The sequence below is a fragment of the Corvus brachyrhynchos genome, unplaced genomic scaffold, assembly GCF_000691975.1.
Source record: "Corvus brachyrhynchos isolate BGI_N302 unplaced genomic scaffold, ASM69197v1 scaffold97, whole genome shotgun sequence".
NCBI lineage: Eukaryota > Metazoa > Chordata > Aves > Passeriformes > Corvidae > Corvus > Corvus brachyrhynchos.
Window position 1 is genome coordinate 1,027,925 of NW_008239758.1, and position 17,052 is coordinate 1,044,976.

General features: G+C 40.4%; 2 protein-coding genes across 2 annotated transcripts in view; both read left to right on the top strand.

Moving 5' to 3' along the window:
• MYO5C (myosin VC) overlaps positions 1–8,934 on the top strand; it is a 32,933-nt gene extending 23,999 nt beyond the window's left edge. Inside the window, exons 33-41 of the mRNA XM_017742544.1 lie at positions 110–197; positions 809–904; positions 1,886–2,040; positions 3,137–3,226; positions 4,380–4,530; positions 4,938–5,220; positions 6,230–6,404; positions 6,926–7,006; positions 7,265–8,934. Coding sequence (XP_017598033.1) covers positions 110–197; positions 809–904; positions 1,886–2,040; positions 3,137–3,226; positions 4,380–4,530; positions 4,938–5,220; positions 6,230–6,404; positions 6,926–7,006; positions 7,265–7,417 — 1,272 coding nt within the window. The 3' untranslated portion in view covers positions 7,418–8,934. The remainder of the gene's footprint in view (positions 1–109; positions 198–808; positions 905–1,885; positions 2,041–3,136; positions 3,227–4,379; positions 4,531–4,937; positions 5,221–6,229; positions 6,405–6,925; positions 7,007–7,264) is intronic.
• A 1,499-nt stretch (positions 8,935–10,433) lies between these two features.
• Positions 10,434–17,052, top strand: part of GNB5 (G protein subunit beta 5) — a 28,846-nt gene continuing 22,227 nt past the window's right edge. The window contains exons 1-2 of the mRNA XM_008640007.2: positions 10,434–10,537; positions 12,374–12,514. Coding sequence (XP_008638229.2) covers positions 12,392–12,514 — 123 coding nt within the window. The 5' untranslated portion in view covers positions 10,434–10,537; positions 12,374–12,391. The remainder of the gene's footprint in view (positions 10,538–12,373; positions 12,515–17,052) is intronic.

Genomic DNA, 17,052 nt, shown 5'->3' on the forward strand with positions numbered 1-17,052 from the left:
AAAAGTAAAAGCACATCATAGTGCATTTTAATTGTGGCAATTACATGGAACAGTAGAAAACTTATTTTAATTGTATTTACTCTGAACTCACTGGCTTCAATTATTACAGGATCTTGAAGAAAAACTAGACATGAAAGACAGAATAATAAAAAAATTAGAGGATCAGATCAAAACTCTGACCAAGACTATTGAAAAAGGTAAGATATTGTTGTGTGATTTCTTTTGCTTAATAGCTTTGAATGCTCAGTGTATGTCCAAAGAAACAAATATTTTTTTAAAGGTGAAGTTTGGGGTAGGGTTAGAAATTTAAAACTTCAGAAAAATGTGCCAGGGGAATCATCAACACAAATTACATGAAAGTCCTTTCCTGGTTTGTTTGGTTTTTTCCCCAGCTAAACAATAGGCACGATGGGGACATGGACTGTACGATGAAGATGAAGGCAGAGGCATAAGGTCCTGCCAGCAGGAGTTAATGCACACCCTCACACAAACTCTCTCTGATAGCAGAGTAATTCTTCACTACAGGATACTCTTCAAAACACTGCAGTGTCTAATGTAGAGGTGTATTGTTGCTGTTTATTTTTCTTATTCCTGCGAGTAATCCCACTGAATCCAGTGAAGCTATTCATGAATAATATCAGTGTTACTTAACTCATAATGCTTGGAGCCATCAGCTGAGAACATTAGTGTGAGCAGGGCCTGTACTCTCTTTTTCACAGAGAAAGCTGCTTCTCTCCAGTAGTTTGTTCTAACATGACCATAAGCTTAACCATTAACCTGCAAGTAACAGTGCTTTTGTGTTTGACAGCTGAAACCCATGTGCCAGCTGTGCCCAAAGAGTACATTGGAATGATGGAGTACAAGAAGGAGGATGAAGAAAGGATCATTCAAAATCTGATCCTCGGTATTTTAGTAGAACTTGGAATTTTATAAGTCACCAACAATATTCAGAACACCGTAACAGAAACTACAAGGGACCGTATTTCATTTATGTTCAAAGTTGTCTTTTCCCCCCTTTTACAAGATCTCTCACCACCAATACAATTTAGAGGCTCTGTATTGCTCTCTTTCCACTGCCAGACATTTCAAGTACAGAAATGCTTTTTCTGTGTAAAAACTATTTCTCTGACTCTACGTAATGCTGACTCTGTTACCTTTCTTCCTATTTATCCACCTCTAAAGCTATAAAGAGCTCTCAAGAGCACACCAGGGACTTGAATTTACTTTCTTCCTGGTCATCTACTAAGTCTGTAAGTCACTGTGGTTTTGTCTATGTGTGATGGTTACTCTCCTACCTGTCCTTTCCATATTATCCCTTCACTGACAGGAGCTGTACTTCATGTTTCTCTTGTAGAAGGGTTTTGTCCTTCATCTGAGCTTTACATAATTTATAATATCAGTCTTGCTGCCAAACCAGCTTTTTCTCATTAGCTTACAATTAATAGTAAATTTGACGAATTTTCTATGTACATTGGTACCATTATTAAATTAACAACACCTATCTTTCCTTCTCACCTCCTTTAGCCTTGTGAATGTTTCTATTTTTGTTAGCAAAGGTGTGTCCTTAAGCAGTGCTGGAATTTGGTGGGGCATCCAGAGGGTAGTTAAATGTAATTTGCTTTTTGAAGTTGTCCTGCCTGGCATAGCCCGTGCTGGACCTTAGAATTTGCTATAATGCTTTCCTGCCCCTCAGAAGAATGTAATTAATACTCATATGTGAGCAGTACTGTTACAGAAGTTTTCAGAAACAAGCAGTTCACCAGAAAATCAGTTACCAAGTGACTGGTCACTGCAGAAGGGAGGCATGGTGCTTGTCTTTTTCAGAATGATAACGTTGAATAATTGAATTTTTACGTAATAAACCCGATGACTCTCCTCTATGCAGATTTGAAGCCACGTGGAGTTGTAGTTAATATGATACCTGGCCTTCCAGCTCACATCCTGTTCATGTGTGTGAGGTATGCAGATTACCTGAACGATGCTGACATGCTGAAGTCTTTCATGAATGTAACCATTGATGGTATCAAGCAGGTTGTTAAGGTAGGAGATTGTTTGATGGCACTATACTGTACTTTTTGAGTTCTAACACAAGGTTTACAAGATGCATGCATGGTACCTGGGGAATCCAACACTTCCATCTGCTGACAGTCCTGTAAGAGAATGATGATCATTAGTGACACTCTTTCTGAGGTTTGTAGCAGCATCCCTGTGAAGTCTCCAGGTAAGGCTCTTCTGTGCTGAGCACTGAATCTGCAGAATGCATTAACATAAATTATTTTTATCTGAGGATCTTGTTGACAGGCTCATTTCAAGTATTTTACATTTTACAATGAGTAGCTAGTTAGGTGAAGTGCACCTGTGCTTCTAGCACTGGTAGAAGTCAGAGGGACAGAAATGAAGGTTACTGTGTCTGGCAGCAGGCAGGTAGTGGAATCTGAAGAGGTTTTTGCACTGCTTGGCTGCTGGTGTAATTCAGCATGTCATCTGGTACTGCAGCACTAGAACCCAAACAATTAAAATCAAATTGCCAGCCAGTGTACAAAATTAAATCATAAACAAAAATTGCTATGCTGTATACATAACAAATTCAGCTCTGTGAGTGTTTTATTATGGATTTATAATGGAATGAAACACCAGACAGAGGCAGGAAGCACAGGCAGGAATGGACTGTGGTTTATGCAGTTGGATATGGACAGAGAATGCCTACAGTTTGTACACAAACAAATCTATAGCACAGTTTATCCATTAGAGAAGCTTGTGTTTAGTTAGAATTGTGTTTATATGTAGTTCAGGTTCATTTGTGAATGCAGGTGTTGTTCACACTTCTTTGCAGGAAGCCCTCCAGAACACTGCATATCCATAGGAATTGTAAAACTGTTTGTTCAGGCTTATTATTTAGCCTGTCTGTCATGTAAGAACACTTAAGCAGTATTTACCAAACAAAGGAGGAATCTTTGCTGTGTATTAGCCTGGAAACACAGCAGGATTTGTTCAGCCAGCACCTTACAGATACTCTGTGCTCCTTCTGCTATAGACAGGCTCTGTTCTACAAATGCTGTAATGGTCTTTTCTTTAATTACTGAATTCACTTCATGAGACAATGCCATAGTGAGTCTGATTTACTTGCCACTTTCAGGAACATTCAGAAGACTTTGAGATGTTGTCCTTTTGGCTTTCCAATACATATCATTTTCTTAACTGTTTGAAGCAGTACAGCGGGGAAGAGGTAGGATTGATTTCATAAAATATTTTCATTACTTTTGACAGATCTTAACTGGAATTTAAAATAGTGTTAATTAATAACTGTTCACCAGCTCCCCGGTGCTCCTTGCAGGTATTTACATATTCACATTGCTCTGCAGTGCTAATATGTGTCTTATACAAATAAGAAGACAGTATAGAACTAATGGACCAAGGGAAATGAAGGAAACATCAAAGTGCTAAAGTAGGTTAAAGACAGGACATGGAAACTGCTACTTAATTTGAATTATTCCATATGAGTTTAATTTGAGCTGGACTTCAGATATCTGGCTGTGTGTATATATAAAACAGCTTTACTATTTTATGATTAGGACCATTCAAATACCTACTGCTACCAAAATAGAAGAAAACCTCGGGAAAGGAGCAAGACAATAAAATGTTCAGGTTTTTCCCTTATTTCAGTTTCTTGTTTAAGCTAAATCTCATCCTGAGATTCGAAGTTCTTTTAATTCTTTTCAGTTGGAAACTCTTGCTGTATTTTTCATGAGGTTTCACAGACTTAGGTGGCCTGAACTGGGGTTAGAGACGCTCCCTCTCGTGGCCACACCGGGGCTGCGTGGAACCCAAACCATTAAACTTCGTCACCAACGCTCTGTAATTGGGGTTGCAGCAGTCGGGAAAGCTCTGAATCCAGAATTTACTTTTCATCTAGATTCTAATGAATATTCAATACCTCACACAGGTTAGGATTCGGAGTAGACTTTTGAAGTCAGAACTTTGCTAATGAAAAGTCCAGAAATAATATCTCTTTGCAACAATCCCATGTATATTTTTTTGTTTGCCGTCATAGTTAACTACGTAGATGGCTTTTTTTCCTTTTTTGTTTTTTTTGGTGTGGGAGGAGAGGAGAACAGGGAGTGTTTGCTTTCTGTTTAAGAGATCTAGGAATTGCTCCAAAGTTCATTGACATCTATGCATGCCTTTCATTTGGCTGTAGGAGCAGAGCAAACGTCAGCATAAACTGGAAAATTAAGTACAGGAAGCATCCATTGAAATTAGCTGTAGCTTTGACTCATTCTGAGACTCTGTTCAGCCTGAGATGGAATTAGTAACTCCAAAACATTGCAGCAACAATTTATAATGATCATGTTCTAATTATATTTGCAACTCACTTGTAGGAATTCACGAAGCTTAACACTCCACGTCAGAATCAGAACTGTCTGAAGCATTTTGATCTCTCAGAATACAGACAAATTCTCAGCGATCTGGCCATTCGAATATATCACCAGTTCATTCTTGTAATGGAGAACAGCATTCAGCACATGATTGGTAAGACAACAGCAATCCCAGCAGACCTAAATGCAGCTTGTAAAGGGTATGAATAAAGCTTATACAGGGAGGCAGAGGGTGGGACAGGCTCCTTTCTTCTGATATTTACACATAGGTGTTCCTGCATGTGTGTTTCTACACATACAAATTTTACTGAATGGTATATTGCCAGACTTTTTCCTCAAAACTTCCTAGTGTGGGATAATGCTCTGAACCTAAGCAACATCATACAAAACCAAAAAGCTTTCTAAAAGTTTTGTGCTCCAGAAGCCTTTGTCAGTATCTTATTTTTCTTGTATCATTTAACTTCTAAAATATCCCAAAAGTAGGTTTTGTTCAATAATTAATGCAACTGAAAGGAGCCTCAGGAATTTTGATTTTATCAGTTCTTTTCTGTTGTATTTCAGTACCAGGCATGCTGGAGTATGAAAGTCTTCAAGGAATTTCTGGCTTGAAACCTACGGGGTTCCGTAAACGTTCTTCTAGTATAGATGACACGGATACCTACACAATGACCTCTATCCTGCAGCAGCTCAGCTATTTTTATAGCACTATGTGTCAGAATGGCTTGGACTCTGAGCTCCTAAAGCAGGCAGTGAAGCAGCTTTTCTTTCTGATTGGAGCTGTCACCCTCAATAGTCTCTTCCTCCGTAAGGACATGTGCTCCTGTAGAAAAGGAATGCAGATAAGGTAAAGCCAGTAAAGTTTCAACAAGCTCGAGAGAGAATTTTTAGCACTTGTATGTAATGTCCTTTATCTCTAAGTCACTGGATATTCTGTGACCATTCTGCTGGAGGTAGCCAATTGTTTTCACTTCTTTTGGAAAACTAAATATTCGTATTATGGGCTGAGCTTTCTCAACATGACAACTACAAATGGTTCTTTTCATGGAAACACTAGTGGAGGAAAAGGCAGAGAAAATTGCAGTCTGAAGTTTAAAGTCAGACATGGTTAGGATTCTTTCCATGCTAGCTCATCTGTGATGTGACCAACAGTATTTTTAATTCTTTCTTGCTGTAGTAAACAGGTGCAGTGTCTCAGGGCTGGCAGAGATACAGAAGCTGACTTGCATGTTTCATGCTCTGTGACGAGAGACACTGAGACAGAGCCTTGGAGGGCATAAATTGAGCATCACTCTCTTGCTGCAAGCATCAGGGAAACATGCTCCTAACTGTTTTGCAGAGGAAACAGTGCATTTGTTTTCCAGTAGTCAGTCTGCAGGCTCAGGTGAAGGAAAATCAGTAACATCTTGGCCCGTCTGGGAATATGATTAGAAGAAAGCTGGTTATCAGTTATAAACCTGGCCCTGCTTTGTAACAGCAAAGATTATTCTGATTTCTTGTACATGCTCAGTTGTAAATACATGTTTTAATGCCATACAGTGCAGTAGACAATGCCAGTATATATTAGTAATTTTCTGTAAACAACAGCTAAACTAAGAACTCACTTTCTGTTAGCCAAGCTTTAAGAAATAAAAAATGAAGAAAAAATAAAAATTGAAGTATACAAAGGATTTAATTTTTAGTTCAATAAGCTATTAATTGTTTGATTTTTGTAATCTGCAGGTATCATTATTAACTTAAAATGTATTAATTTGAACGCTACATTAGAGCAGTATTTCTTCTTTAGCAGTCTTCAAAGTAACTTGCTTGTCAGGGGGAACCTGACATTTCTGCTCTTTGTTCATGGCTTAACCCAGATGTAATATCAGCTACTTGGAAGAATGGCTGAAGGACAAGAATCTTCAAAGCAGCAATGCCAAAGAAACTTTGGAGCCCCTGTCTCAAGCAGCCTGGCTCCTTCAGGTTAAAAAGATCACAGATGATGATGCCAAGGAAATATGTGAACACTGCACATCTCTTTCTACTGTGCAGGTAATGAACCATCTGTTTTCTTCTGGCAGCACTGATTGCAGAATCTTAGCTGTCTAAAGCAAATTGTTGCAAAAAGCCATTGGACTTCCATTTCATAAAAGTAGCATTCCTCAGCATTCCACACCATCACTTGTTAAATTGAAATTTTAACTCCTCATTCCTGATTGTTTTGAACATTTTAACTGCTCCCATGGTGAATGTTTCCCTGCTTTGTTGTATCCTACATTTTTGCTCCACAATGTATTTTTTTAAGTATGTCACAGGGGTTTTTTATCATTTCCCTTAATCAACTCAGCTTTTTCTACATCTCCTTGATCCTGCTGACGCCTCTGGAAATGAGTCATAGCAATCATCATACGTGTAACAACTCAGTAGGTGACAAGTCAAAATTCTCTCTTTACTGTAAAATGGTTTACTGAAACTTTAATTAAATATCAGTAAGAATGTCATAATAATGCTTTCTTCTTTTTGTCTTCTCCCTTTTTATGACACACTAAAATAGTCTTTTGTAATTTGAGCAGATAGTTAAGATCCTGAACTCCTACACTCCGATAGATGACTTTGAGAAAAGAGTGACTCCATCATTTGTTCGGAAAGTCCAGGTAAGAGCTGCAGGTGCTCTTTCTAATATTCAGCTTGCAGGATACTTCATCCACGTGAGTTTTGATGCTCTGTAGTTGTACTTGGCATTTACATCATATTATTACTAAGTTGCTCATCTTCTCCACACTTGAAAGTGATGCAAACAAATCTGCTTAACATCATGTAAAAGTAGGATTTGCAGTGGGAAGAAAACAACGTACTGCTTTTGCTTTGATTCTTAATTCAGTGATTTCATGCTCTTTCTGTTCTGATTTCAGGCTCTGCTGAACAACCGTGAGGACGTTCCACAGCTGATGCTGGATACCAAGTATCTCTTTCAAGTGACGTTTCCTTTCACCCCCTCTCCACATGCCTTGGAACTGATACAAGTCCCCAGCAGCTTCAAGCTTGGCTTTCTCACAAGGGTTTAACAAAACCAGTGCATTGGTATTTCCTCAGAGACTCTATAAAGACAGCAGACTTTCATGGTTCATTTCACCAGCTGGTGGACAGTATGGCAGGGTGCAGCGAATTAAGCTGTTAAAAACTTGTTCTTCAGTCAAGACTTGAACAGTAGGAATAATTTTGGCTTATTTCCTTCTCCCTTTTCTTACTCTTGTCCCTTCATTTCAGTCCTACAAGGTTAACTTTATATCATCACCTGGACACAAAGCTTACCATGCAGATTTTAGTCCAAACCTGATGAGAAGAGCATTTATCTGACAAGTTTGCATTGCTGCCCTGTCAGCAGCAGCCGGAGGGGAAGAGTGCCATGTGATAGATGCTATGCTCTACAGCTGTCCTTGCCTTTGCTTCCTGTAATGGGAGGGTTTTTTTCTTCCCAAGGCAGTTCTGTTCTTTGCCTTGGTGTACTGGATGTGTTTGAGACTGGCTTTCACTGTTCTATGAGCAGGGGAACTGAGATCACTCAGAGAATGGCTCTTACAAACCCACAATGTCTTTTTGTAGATGGGCTGGCTTGGCTCTCTGAGTGCTTGCATTGCAGCTCAGGCACTCTGCATGGCCCTTTGGCCAGAGCAAGGACTCAGGTGCTCTTCTTGGAGACAGGTTTCCATTTTGTTCTCTGCAGTGACAAGTTTGGATTCAGTATCAGTTATGGTAATAGAAAAGTTAAGTATAAAATTCGTGTTATGATCCAGGTTTAAATTACAAGCTTGGTTCTCTAAGAGACAGGCGTCATCTCCTGGTTTGGTTCCATCTGCAGTGCAATGTATTTCAGAATATACCCTGAGTATGCACACATCACCTTTCTGCCTTTCTTGTTTTGCTGGTTTCCCTACTCCAGTCCAGGAGCAGATGCAGTGGCTGTGGTCTGGTGTTACTGATAAACCCAGCTTAATTCCTTACATTTCACCTTTACTTACTTAATTTCAGTTGCAGGATCCTTAAATGCAGAAATGGTCTCCTTTTTGCTTTGTTCAGCCTTCTCCCTGTGGTCAGGGAGTAAAATTGTAACTTTATTTAGTTCTGGACCCTGTCGGAACAGCAGGGGAAACAGCATTCACCTCAACCCAACAATGACTGTCCTTAGAAATTCCTCAGTAAATAATGCTGGGCTTCTAGCTACTCTATTAGCCATAGTTACTAAAATCAAGTACCAAAGCTCTGAAATAGTTAAAGGATTAGAATGAATTAATTTAAGGAAAAATTTATTTGATTTTTTTTATTATTATTACTACAGTGTTAGTATTTGTTTAATTTCACAAACAATCTGTAGGTATAAAGAGGGAATCATTCTTGTTATTTGGTGCTCTTGGTGCTTACTATGTACAGTGTAATATTCCTCATGATATCCACAGAGATATATTCAAAATATATGAAGGAAAAAATTTGTGTTTTGTTCAATAACAATAAAAGCTGTACAAAAGACCACACATGTAGGTAGACTAGTATTTTAACGTGTTAAATAAAGTAGCTTTTAAATCAATTTGTAGTTCTTTGTGTGATGCAATAGTTGTATTTTCAGTTTGGAGTCATTTGAAGGAAGTTACTTGGAGCTATGTGAACATTAGTGAGTACTGTCAGTCTTGTATTGCACCACAAACATTTATTTAATTTAGTTGCTTTGCTGTAACACTGTGTATCTTCCTGTCAGCATTGTGTGCTGTCCTTGGCTCCTCATGAATTTCTGGAAATAGTTTGATGTAGGCAACTTTTGTTGCTGGAAGTTGTGCACAGCCTTTTTTTTTTTGCAGCCCCTGGAGCTGTGTGTGTGCTGCCTGGGCTGAGTGAGGAAAACCACAGCCCACCCTGGCATGCGCGTCGCAGAAGCGTCACAGCGCGCGTTGTTATGGCAAAAATTGTTGATCAAGGAAAACCGTTCTGACAATTTGATGCTTCATTGCTTTGAGAGGTTGTGTGGAGTGTGCTATTAATGCTGTGTGTGCAAACAACAAGGTTTATTTTTAAAACAAAGTTAAAAATTACCAGGTTTGCCGTACGCTCTCAGAAACTTACCTTGCTTTTGCTGACATTAATGCCTTCAGCCAGAGTTTAAGTGCAAAATTCTTTTTGTTCTCTGTTATTCTTCTGATTTAAGGAGCAGTTTTAGTGGAGGCAGACACAGGAAGGAGGCATTACTGAGGTTAACTTTCCTAGAATGATGCTAAAGGAGAAAGCTGTTTCATTGAAATGGGAGGGTGTTGAAGGTGATCCTTACTGCCGTGGGAAAGCACTGAAGTGGTTTATGGAGAGATGTGCAAGATGCTTTTGGCATCTTTGGATGTGCTCAGACATGTGACTCCTGCAGCTTCTGGGAACAGGTGTCCGTTCAGTCCTGTGCTCCCATAATATTTGAATAAAAAAAGATTAGGACTGGTTACTTCTACCCAAGTTTCTGCTGGGCTGAGACTTAATTCTATTTTTTTCCCTCATTTTATCTCAGATCCTCTTGACTACCAAATGCAAGCATCTAATGGCATGATTTCAGTGACTTCCAGAGTCTTCATAGTAGATGTGACCTTCAGCACTTTTTAAATTTTTCAGACATGTTTTCATGAATTTACCCAAAATTTTTTTCAAAGAGAGCAAGAAAACCAGCAATTTTTAGTCCTATTGATTTTAAATTTAATGTCTTAGAACAGGAGAATCATAAGTATAACCAAGGAAGAAGCAGCTTGAGCACTAATCAGTTTGTTTGAGTTGTAAATTTTTGTTAAGAACGAGATAAATTTAACATTAATAGAAAAATCAGTTGTCAGTCACCTCCCCAGTATATTTCAACTTCAATATTTGTTGACAAGCAAATACTTGTTTATAAACAAACCATTAAAAACCCTGCTGTATAGAAAGGTAAGTTCTGGTTTGCCTAATAGTTTCTGTTCTTTATTCTATATTCTAAAAGAGGGCAGTTAAAATCTTTATCCTCAGTAATCATCAGTATGTAACTGATCTGGGGTGATGCAACTGGAGAGGCTGAGCTTTAAATACCTTTAAGTAGAATTAACAGGAAGGTTGTCTTTCTATGTTAGCAGCTGCACAGGGCTTGTTTAGTCATCTTGAGAATCTCCAGGTTCTTGCTCTCTGAAAAGGTGGGTAATTTCTTTTATTTATCAACAAGATTCATTGTACAGAACTTTTCTGTAATAACATGCTTCCTAATGATTCACCATGCTACCATTTTTAAATTTCTAGTATAACTTTAAAAACCTAGTAAGGTTAAAATTTCAGGCAACAGTGCTAGGAGTTGTAATGGGTTCAGACCTTTTTGCTTTAAATATCTTTATAAAATTGTCATAGTGATGGATTAGTATACTATCTCAGGTGTAATACTCTTTTTTAATTATTCAGAAATTCTGATGGCTTCTCTTTTAGCAGAATTTTGTAACGTGTCATAATCTCATCTGAAGTAAAATACTGGTAGCAGGTATGATTCCCCCGTACGTTACTCCAGCGAGTTCTCATACTTTATCGAAGATTAATGCTGTCCAGAGTATTTATTCCAAGCCTAATAGATCCTTGTCAGAAGTGTCTAGAGCTAGTGGTGATATTTTGTTCAAATAAGCTCAGTCGTTCCTCAGGGAAGCACTGATTGTAAGAAGCTTGGAATAACAGGTTATTGAGCTGGGAATGCCCAGGTTTAGGAATCCAGGCGAGCTGAGCCCAGGTACTGCGGTCACTTTACAGCACCTGCCCAGGGAGGCTCCCTGGCAAGGGTGGCAGGTTGTGGTCTTGGGTTCACATATGCAAAAGAATACATTAAAAGCTTCAGGCCACGTTTGCTGCTTTTCATCAAATGGAATGTGAACCTCCTTGGCTGCACGGAGCTGACTGAAAGCTCCATGCAAATTTCAGATTATTAAGCTGCAGCTCCTTCCAGGTCAGATTTCTTCCCGTATGTTTTGGAATGAAGTCGTGCATCCCCTGGAGACAGCAGCTAAACTTTTATTGACTTAAGAGGGGGCAGGATTTCTGGGTTTATTATCTCACTTTTCAAATAGTCCACTGAAATACGTAAGAATAAACCGTAGAATGGAGACAGGTGCACAGAGTAAAGTTTGGTTTGATTTTTGTATAATGTCCAGCCAGAAAAATTCTAGAATCTTCATAGGTCATTGAATTTCTTTTGTTCCATTTAAATCTCTCTTGCAATAACTATGTCTGATTGTTTATCATAAATTCGTTATTTATGTACAGGTCTAAATAATGTTTAAAACTCCCATTTTTAGAAGAGGTGAAAGGTCCTGTTTTCCCTTTGAAAAATGTACAGAGAAAAATGACACTGCAGTATTATTCTTGTTTGTTTGTCTGACTCTCAAGTAGTTTTTAATACTCTGTTGGTGATAGTGCTTTGATCTTAGAGATGCCTGGCTTGAGAACAAAAGTGGATTTGTAATGACCCAGCTGTCAGTGTGCTTGAAGCATCAGTTTCTGCTCAAGCAGCATGTTGGTCATGATATTTTGTAGCTGCTGCCGACCAAATCCTAGGTCATCTTTTCAGCTTTAAAAATAATGCATAATAATGACTATTTTATAATGCAGTGGAAAAACAAAATTTATTGATCAGTGCAGGTTTCTCAGAAGTCCAGCTGTTGCTGTGGATTTTTGGTCACTGTCTGCTGACAGTGGCTAAGTACAAATTAAAGGTACTTTCCCACATGTGGTGAATCTATATACACAGCACATATTATAATGGTATGTGTATATATATGTTTTGCTTTATGTTTTTCCTCATTAAAAAAGACTCTGCAGAGCCTGTGACTGTCTTGTATATGGTGATGGTTCATCCAGCTTGAGAGATTAGTCACAGAGAGATTATCCAGCCTACAGATGTCTATATACAGCCTAGGCTGCCTTAGCTGGCACAGCAGTGGTGGGAAGCTTTGTGCTGGACTGGAACACAAGCTTTGCTTCTTCTTCTCTTTCAGCTCTCGTGACCCACCAAGATGGACCAGACCTTTTTAGCAATTGTATTTGGTCCCTGCGACAAGTGCTCCAAAGACAAGCCCCTCAGGCCTGTGTCTGTCAAGTCAGAGCAACGCAGCTACTGCTCGCTGTGTGTGGCTATGGTAGGTTGCTGATATGGTAGGTTGCTGATATGGTAGGTTGCTGATATGGTAGGTTACTGATTTCATCAGCCACAGCGTGGACAGACTGCAGAAAACAGGGTGTAATGTACTTGTGGTCTCTTAAACTGGATTTTTCTGGACAGCAAATAAGCATTGCATAGGCCCATAGACTGCCAAACAAACACCTCTGCAGACACCTGGTGTTTCCACCAACCTACAAGAGAGGTGGCCCCAGTGCTCAAGGATAGTTTTTATGATTCTTGATTGGAAAATGGCTTCGAGCTTTTTACCCTAGGGTACCACATTTGATGTGCAAATGTTATGTGCCCATCTAAACTCTTCTCTGAGATCCATATGTGCTCTGCTTGGCATGTGATCTTGAGTGTTTCCCATTTGCCTTTAAAAGAACTTAACAAAAAAAAAAATTAAATCATCACATTAAACTCATTCACTAGAGACTGGGGATATGACATCCACCCAGTCTGTCTCAGACACCAGTGAAATGCTGTCAGAACTCCTTTGTGCCTACATATCCCACTGTGACCAGGTTGTCTCCTGTGCTGTGTGCACTACTTGGTGAGAGCTGGAAGTTGCTACAATGAGGATACGGTAGGAAAAAGCTGCAGAGCAGTGGAATGTCTTTGTGTTGGAGGCTTTCTAATCTCCAGCAATTACTGGTGAGGTGATATCCTACTCTCCTGGTAGGGAGCACTGTTCTAGAGACATCACGGTGGAGTTTTTTTAGGTGAAGCACACAGCTAAGGTCATGAACCTATGTGGCTGTGGAAGAGCTGGCTTCCAAAACTCCTTTTGTAAACTTAAGAATTTTGCTGTCCAGCTTGCAGTGGTTTTATTTTATCTTCCTAAACCATTGTGCGTTATCAGTTAGAGAAGACATCCATCACTGTTTCCTCCCCAGAAGTGTTCTCTACTGTGACTGAGTAGGGTCCAGCAGTTTGTTGTAGTTGAGTGTCAGATGAAATGATGTCTAAAAGGCTTAGGAAACTGTGTTTACATAACACTGCTGTACAGGCAGATGAGAGCACTGATTTGGTGGTGTAGGTGGTACATGTGTACAGTTTACTGGCTGACACAGCACATTCTCATGCATTACATTGTTCAGGAGGAAATTTAGATGTAATGACTGCAAGACAAAAGACAGTTCCTTCCCAGTTTATGTGCTTCTCCTGACTTTGAAATTGTTGCTTTGTTCAGGTCCTTCTTGGCCAACAGCCTTCCTGGCTATTTATTCAATAAATTTTTGCATGACTTGATAAATGCATGCTGGAATTGCAGGAAACTGGCTGTTTGTTATTTACAGTTCCTGCAACTTTCTCCCTGTTACTGGCATTATGGACGTTAGACTCTTAGCAGCTGGAACAGCTGGCAGGTGGAAGCAGACTGACACTTCAGGAAGAATTGCATCAGTACCTAAAAGCCTGTTAGGCTTCCTATTAGCACTGCAGTGGGATCTGGGGCTTTCTGGTGGATCTGGCTTTAGCTTGCTTCATATTTTTCTAAAAGATTTGAAAGCAAATATTCAGAACACAGAGCTCTTTGCACTACCACTGAAATACCCACGAGTAGGGAAATTCCATCCTTGACTTTTTAAATTGTTTTTTCAGAGCTGTGGGTATGCTTTGGCTTATATCAAAATGCACAATATATCCTTTGTCACAGTTGTGTTTGTGGATGCACGTGCATATTGTGGTGTCTAACTGGCTGATCTTTCTGCAGCTCCTGATTTCAGTCCAGCAGATGCACACATGCATTTTCATCAGCCAGCCTTTGTGATTTCCCCAAAAGCAACATATGTTGAGGGATAACAGAATTAGAAATTGCTGATTCCCAGTGTTTACATCATCCTACTTCAATTGTTTGCCTTTTAGACAAAATAATCTTCTTCCTCTAGGGTTTTGCCTGCTTTGGAGTTTGGTGCTAATCAGTAGAAACTCAATCAATGTTTGCTGGTTTAGTTTCACCACAAAACTATTAGTAAATTAGCTTACAATTTGAAAAGAGATCAGCTGGCAAATTAGTGAGAAAGAAAACTTATTTTAAAGGCCTAAGTTTTGAAGCAGGCAACAATTTGTCATACACTGTTAGATCCTTCATTTTCCCCAGTGTCCTACACCAACTTGCTCCATGGATCCGTGGATCTTCCATGGATCCCCATCACCCCATCACTGCAATCTGGTGTATTTACCATGTGTGGCACTCGTTGATGGAGTACTGTGCTATCATCTAAATTAATTCAGCCCTGGTTCATTTTATTTAAGGCTCCCAACTGGCCTTACTCTAACCTATATTTTTGCATGGTTAGCTAATGATGGCATGGGGAGTTAAGCAGGAACTGGTCAGATGAACTAAATACTTTTAAAAAAAATTTGTGTTCAACCAGTGAAATACACATTATCTATCACACACTTCTACAGCTCACTCTGTTCAGTAGAGGCTTCCCTGTCACCTCATGGCTCTGCTGACCCCATCATCTCAGGATTAGTATCGTGTGTGCACACGTAGGGTTCCCAAAGACTCTCACCTTCTGTGCTGTTCTTTGTAGACCTTTTAATCCCATTCCATGAGGCAGTGAGACTGTTCACATTAGCAAGGCAAGAAACTGGATTTTTCACTGTTTAGAACTATGCCGACTGTCTGACACATAGGTGTTATCTATGCCAAATTCCTGAGAGCTGATGCATTCCTATCAAGGCAAAGAAATTTCCTAGCCTTTTGTTGGATTTAACTTCTGGGCCTCTTCACACTTATCAGGTGTCAGAAATAAGGCATTTCTTACAGATTAGAATCCTTCAAAAATGAAGTTTCTTCTTCAGAATCTTCCTCTGCTAGTCCCCCAGGACACAGCTGCATTATTGAGTTTAATGTAAGTAGGTTTAATTTTTCAGACCTGAAGATAACACACAGGGAGAAGCTTTCTGTCACTTTCCTGCTAAAAGATCTTTGGGTTTCTTGGGGGTTTTTTTCCTGTTCTTTTGGTATCACTTTAAAAATACTCAATTTTTATTTCCTTGGCACAGTCTGTGGTGGAAAGCATTTCCAATGTGCTGATTTCTCTGGGGGCCTTTGAAGGATGTTCCTTTATCCAGCAGCATGTGAACCCATAGTTTATGCTGCCTACATTTGCTTTTGTGATTCTGAATGTAACTGGATCGATGAGTTCAGGGTTGCCTGCGTGGCCATCAGGCTGGTGGGGTTAGGTCACACCAGTTTCTGTGGACAATGAGAAGACTGGAAATACATCCACTGCACTTGACTCTCCAGTGAAGTGACCAGTTTCTGCCTGCAGAGCCATTGAGTAGAAGGGACCTTGTGGACGTGACCAGAACAGGGCCCGAGTTCGCTCCAGAGTGATGGCGAAGAGCTCAGCAAGGTTCCTGTGCATCCCAGTTGGACAGCAACCCTGCTTCTAAACCCAGTGTGGGACGGGACTTCTATTTTCTCTGAGACCCACACTTTGTCCAGGATGTGCCCAGAGACCAAACAACAGCTGCAAACAAGCATTTTCTTATCTCTCTTTCCAATCTTGGCACATCCCCAGGCTGAACAATAGCCACTGGATCGGCTATTTTCTGGCTAAAGGGAGACAATGGGAGTCAATAAGCACAGAGTTGCTTCTTGTAGATCAAGGACAATTCTGTAGTGAAGGGGAGATTTTCAAGGAACTCCCAGGGAACAAAAAGCTGCGTGTCACGGTTCTTTCTCTGGAAGCATCAGCTGCTCCCTGTGCCCAGCACACATTCATATGAGCAGAACCCAAAGAGCTGAGCCCCTAAGCTCACACCACACCAAAGTGAAGGGCTATTTATTCCCTCTTCGGGATTTTGGAAACTGCTCTGTTTCAAGAGCTGGGAACGCCACAGACTTTAATGTGCATATCTGAGAGCAGGAGAAAGGGGTAGCTAGTCTAAAGGAGAGACCAAAAAAAAAAAAGGAAAGAAACCCTGATAACACCACATTTAAAAATTATGAATTCAAAGAATAGTAGAGAGGAGAGTTTTCACCACTGCATCTATCCTGCTGGCACGGGAACTGGGCCAGAGACCTGCATAGCTGACTCTCCCAGTACCCCCTGCCCATAGGAGTATCAGGGTCTAACGGAGCTAAAATGGGATTTGGTAAGCCTGGACAGGATCTGTCTTCCCAATCTGATATTTTAAAATGCCAGTGGCTGGTTTTTTCTTCTTTCCCCCACAGAGTGTGCAACTTGTACAAACAAGTTTGGGTGCCATTGGCATGTGTTTCTGGGGAAATGAAGCCTTTGGGCTGTGAAGAGGGCTTGGGATATGTGTGGGAGCGGGGCAGGAGGTGAGGCCGGTCCCAGCTGCTGGACTGGAGACCACTGGGATGCCAGAGCGGACTGGGCAGGGGAGGCTGGATGGGGGATGCTGCAGCGGGCAGGAGCGGGGATGCTGGAGAGGCTGGATGGGGGATGCTGCAGCGGGCAGGAGCGGGGATGCTGGAGAGGCTGGACCGGGGATGCTGCAGCGGGCAGGAGCGGGGATGCTGGAGAGGCTGGA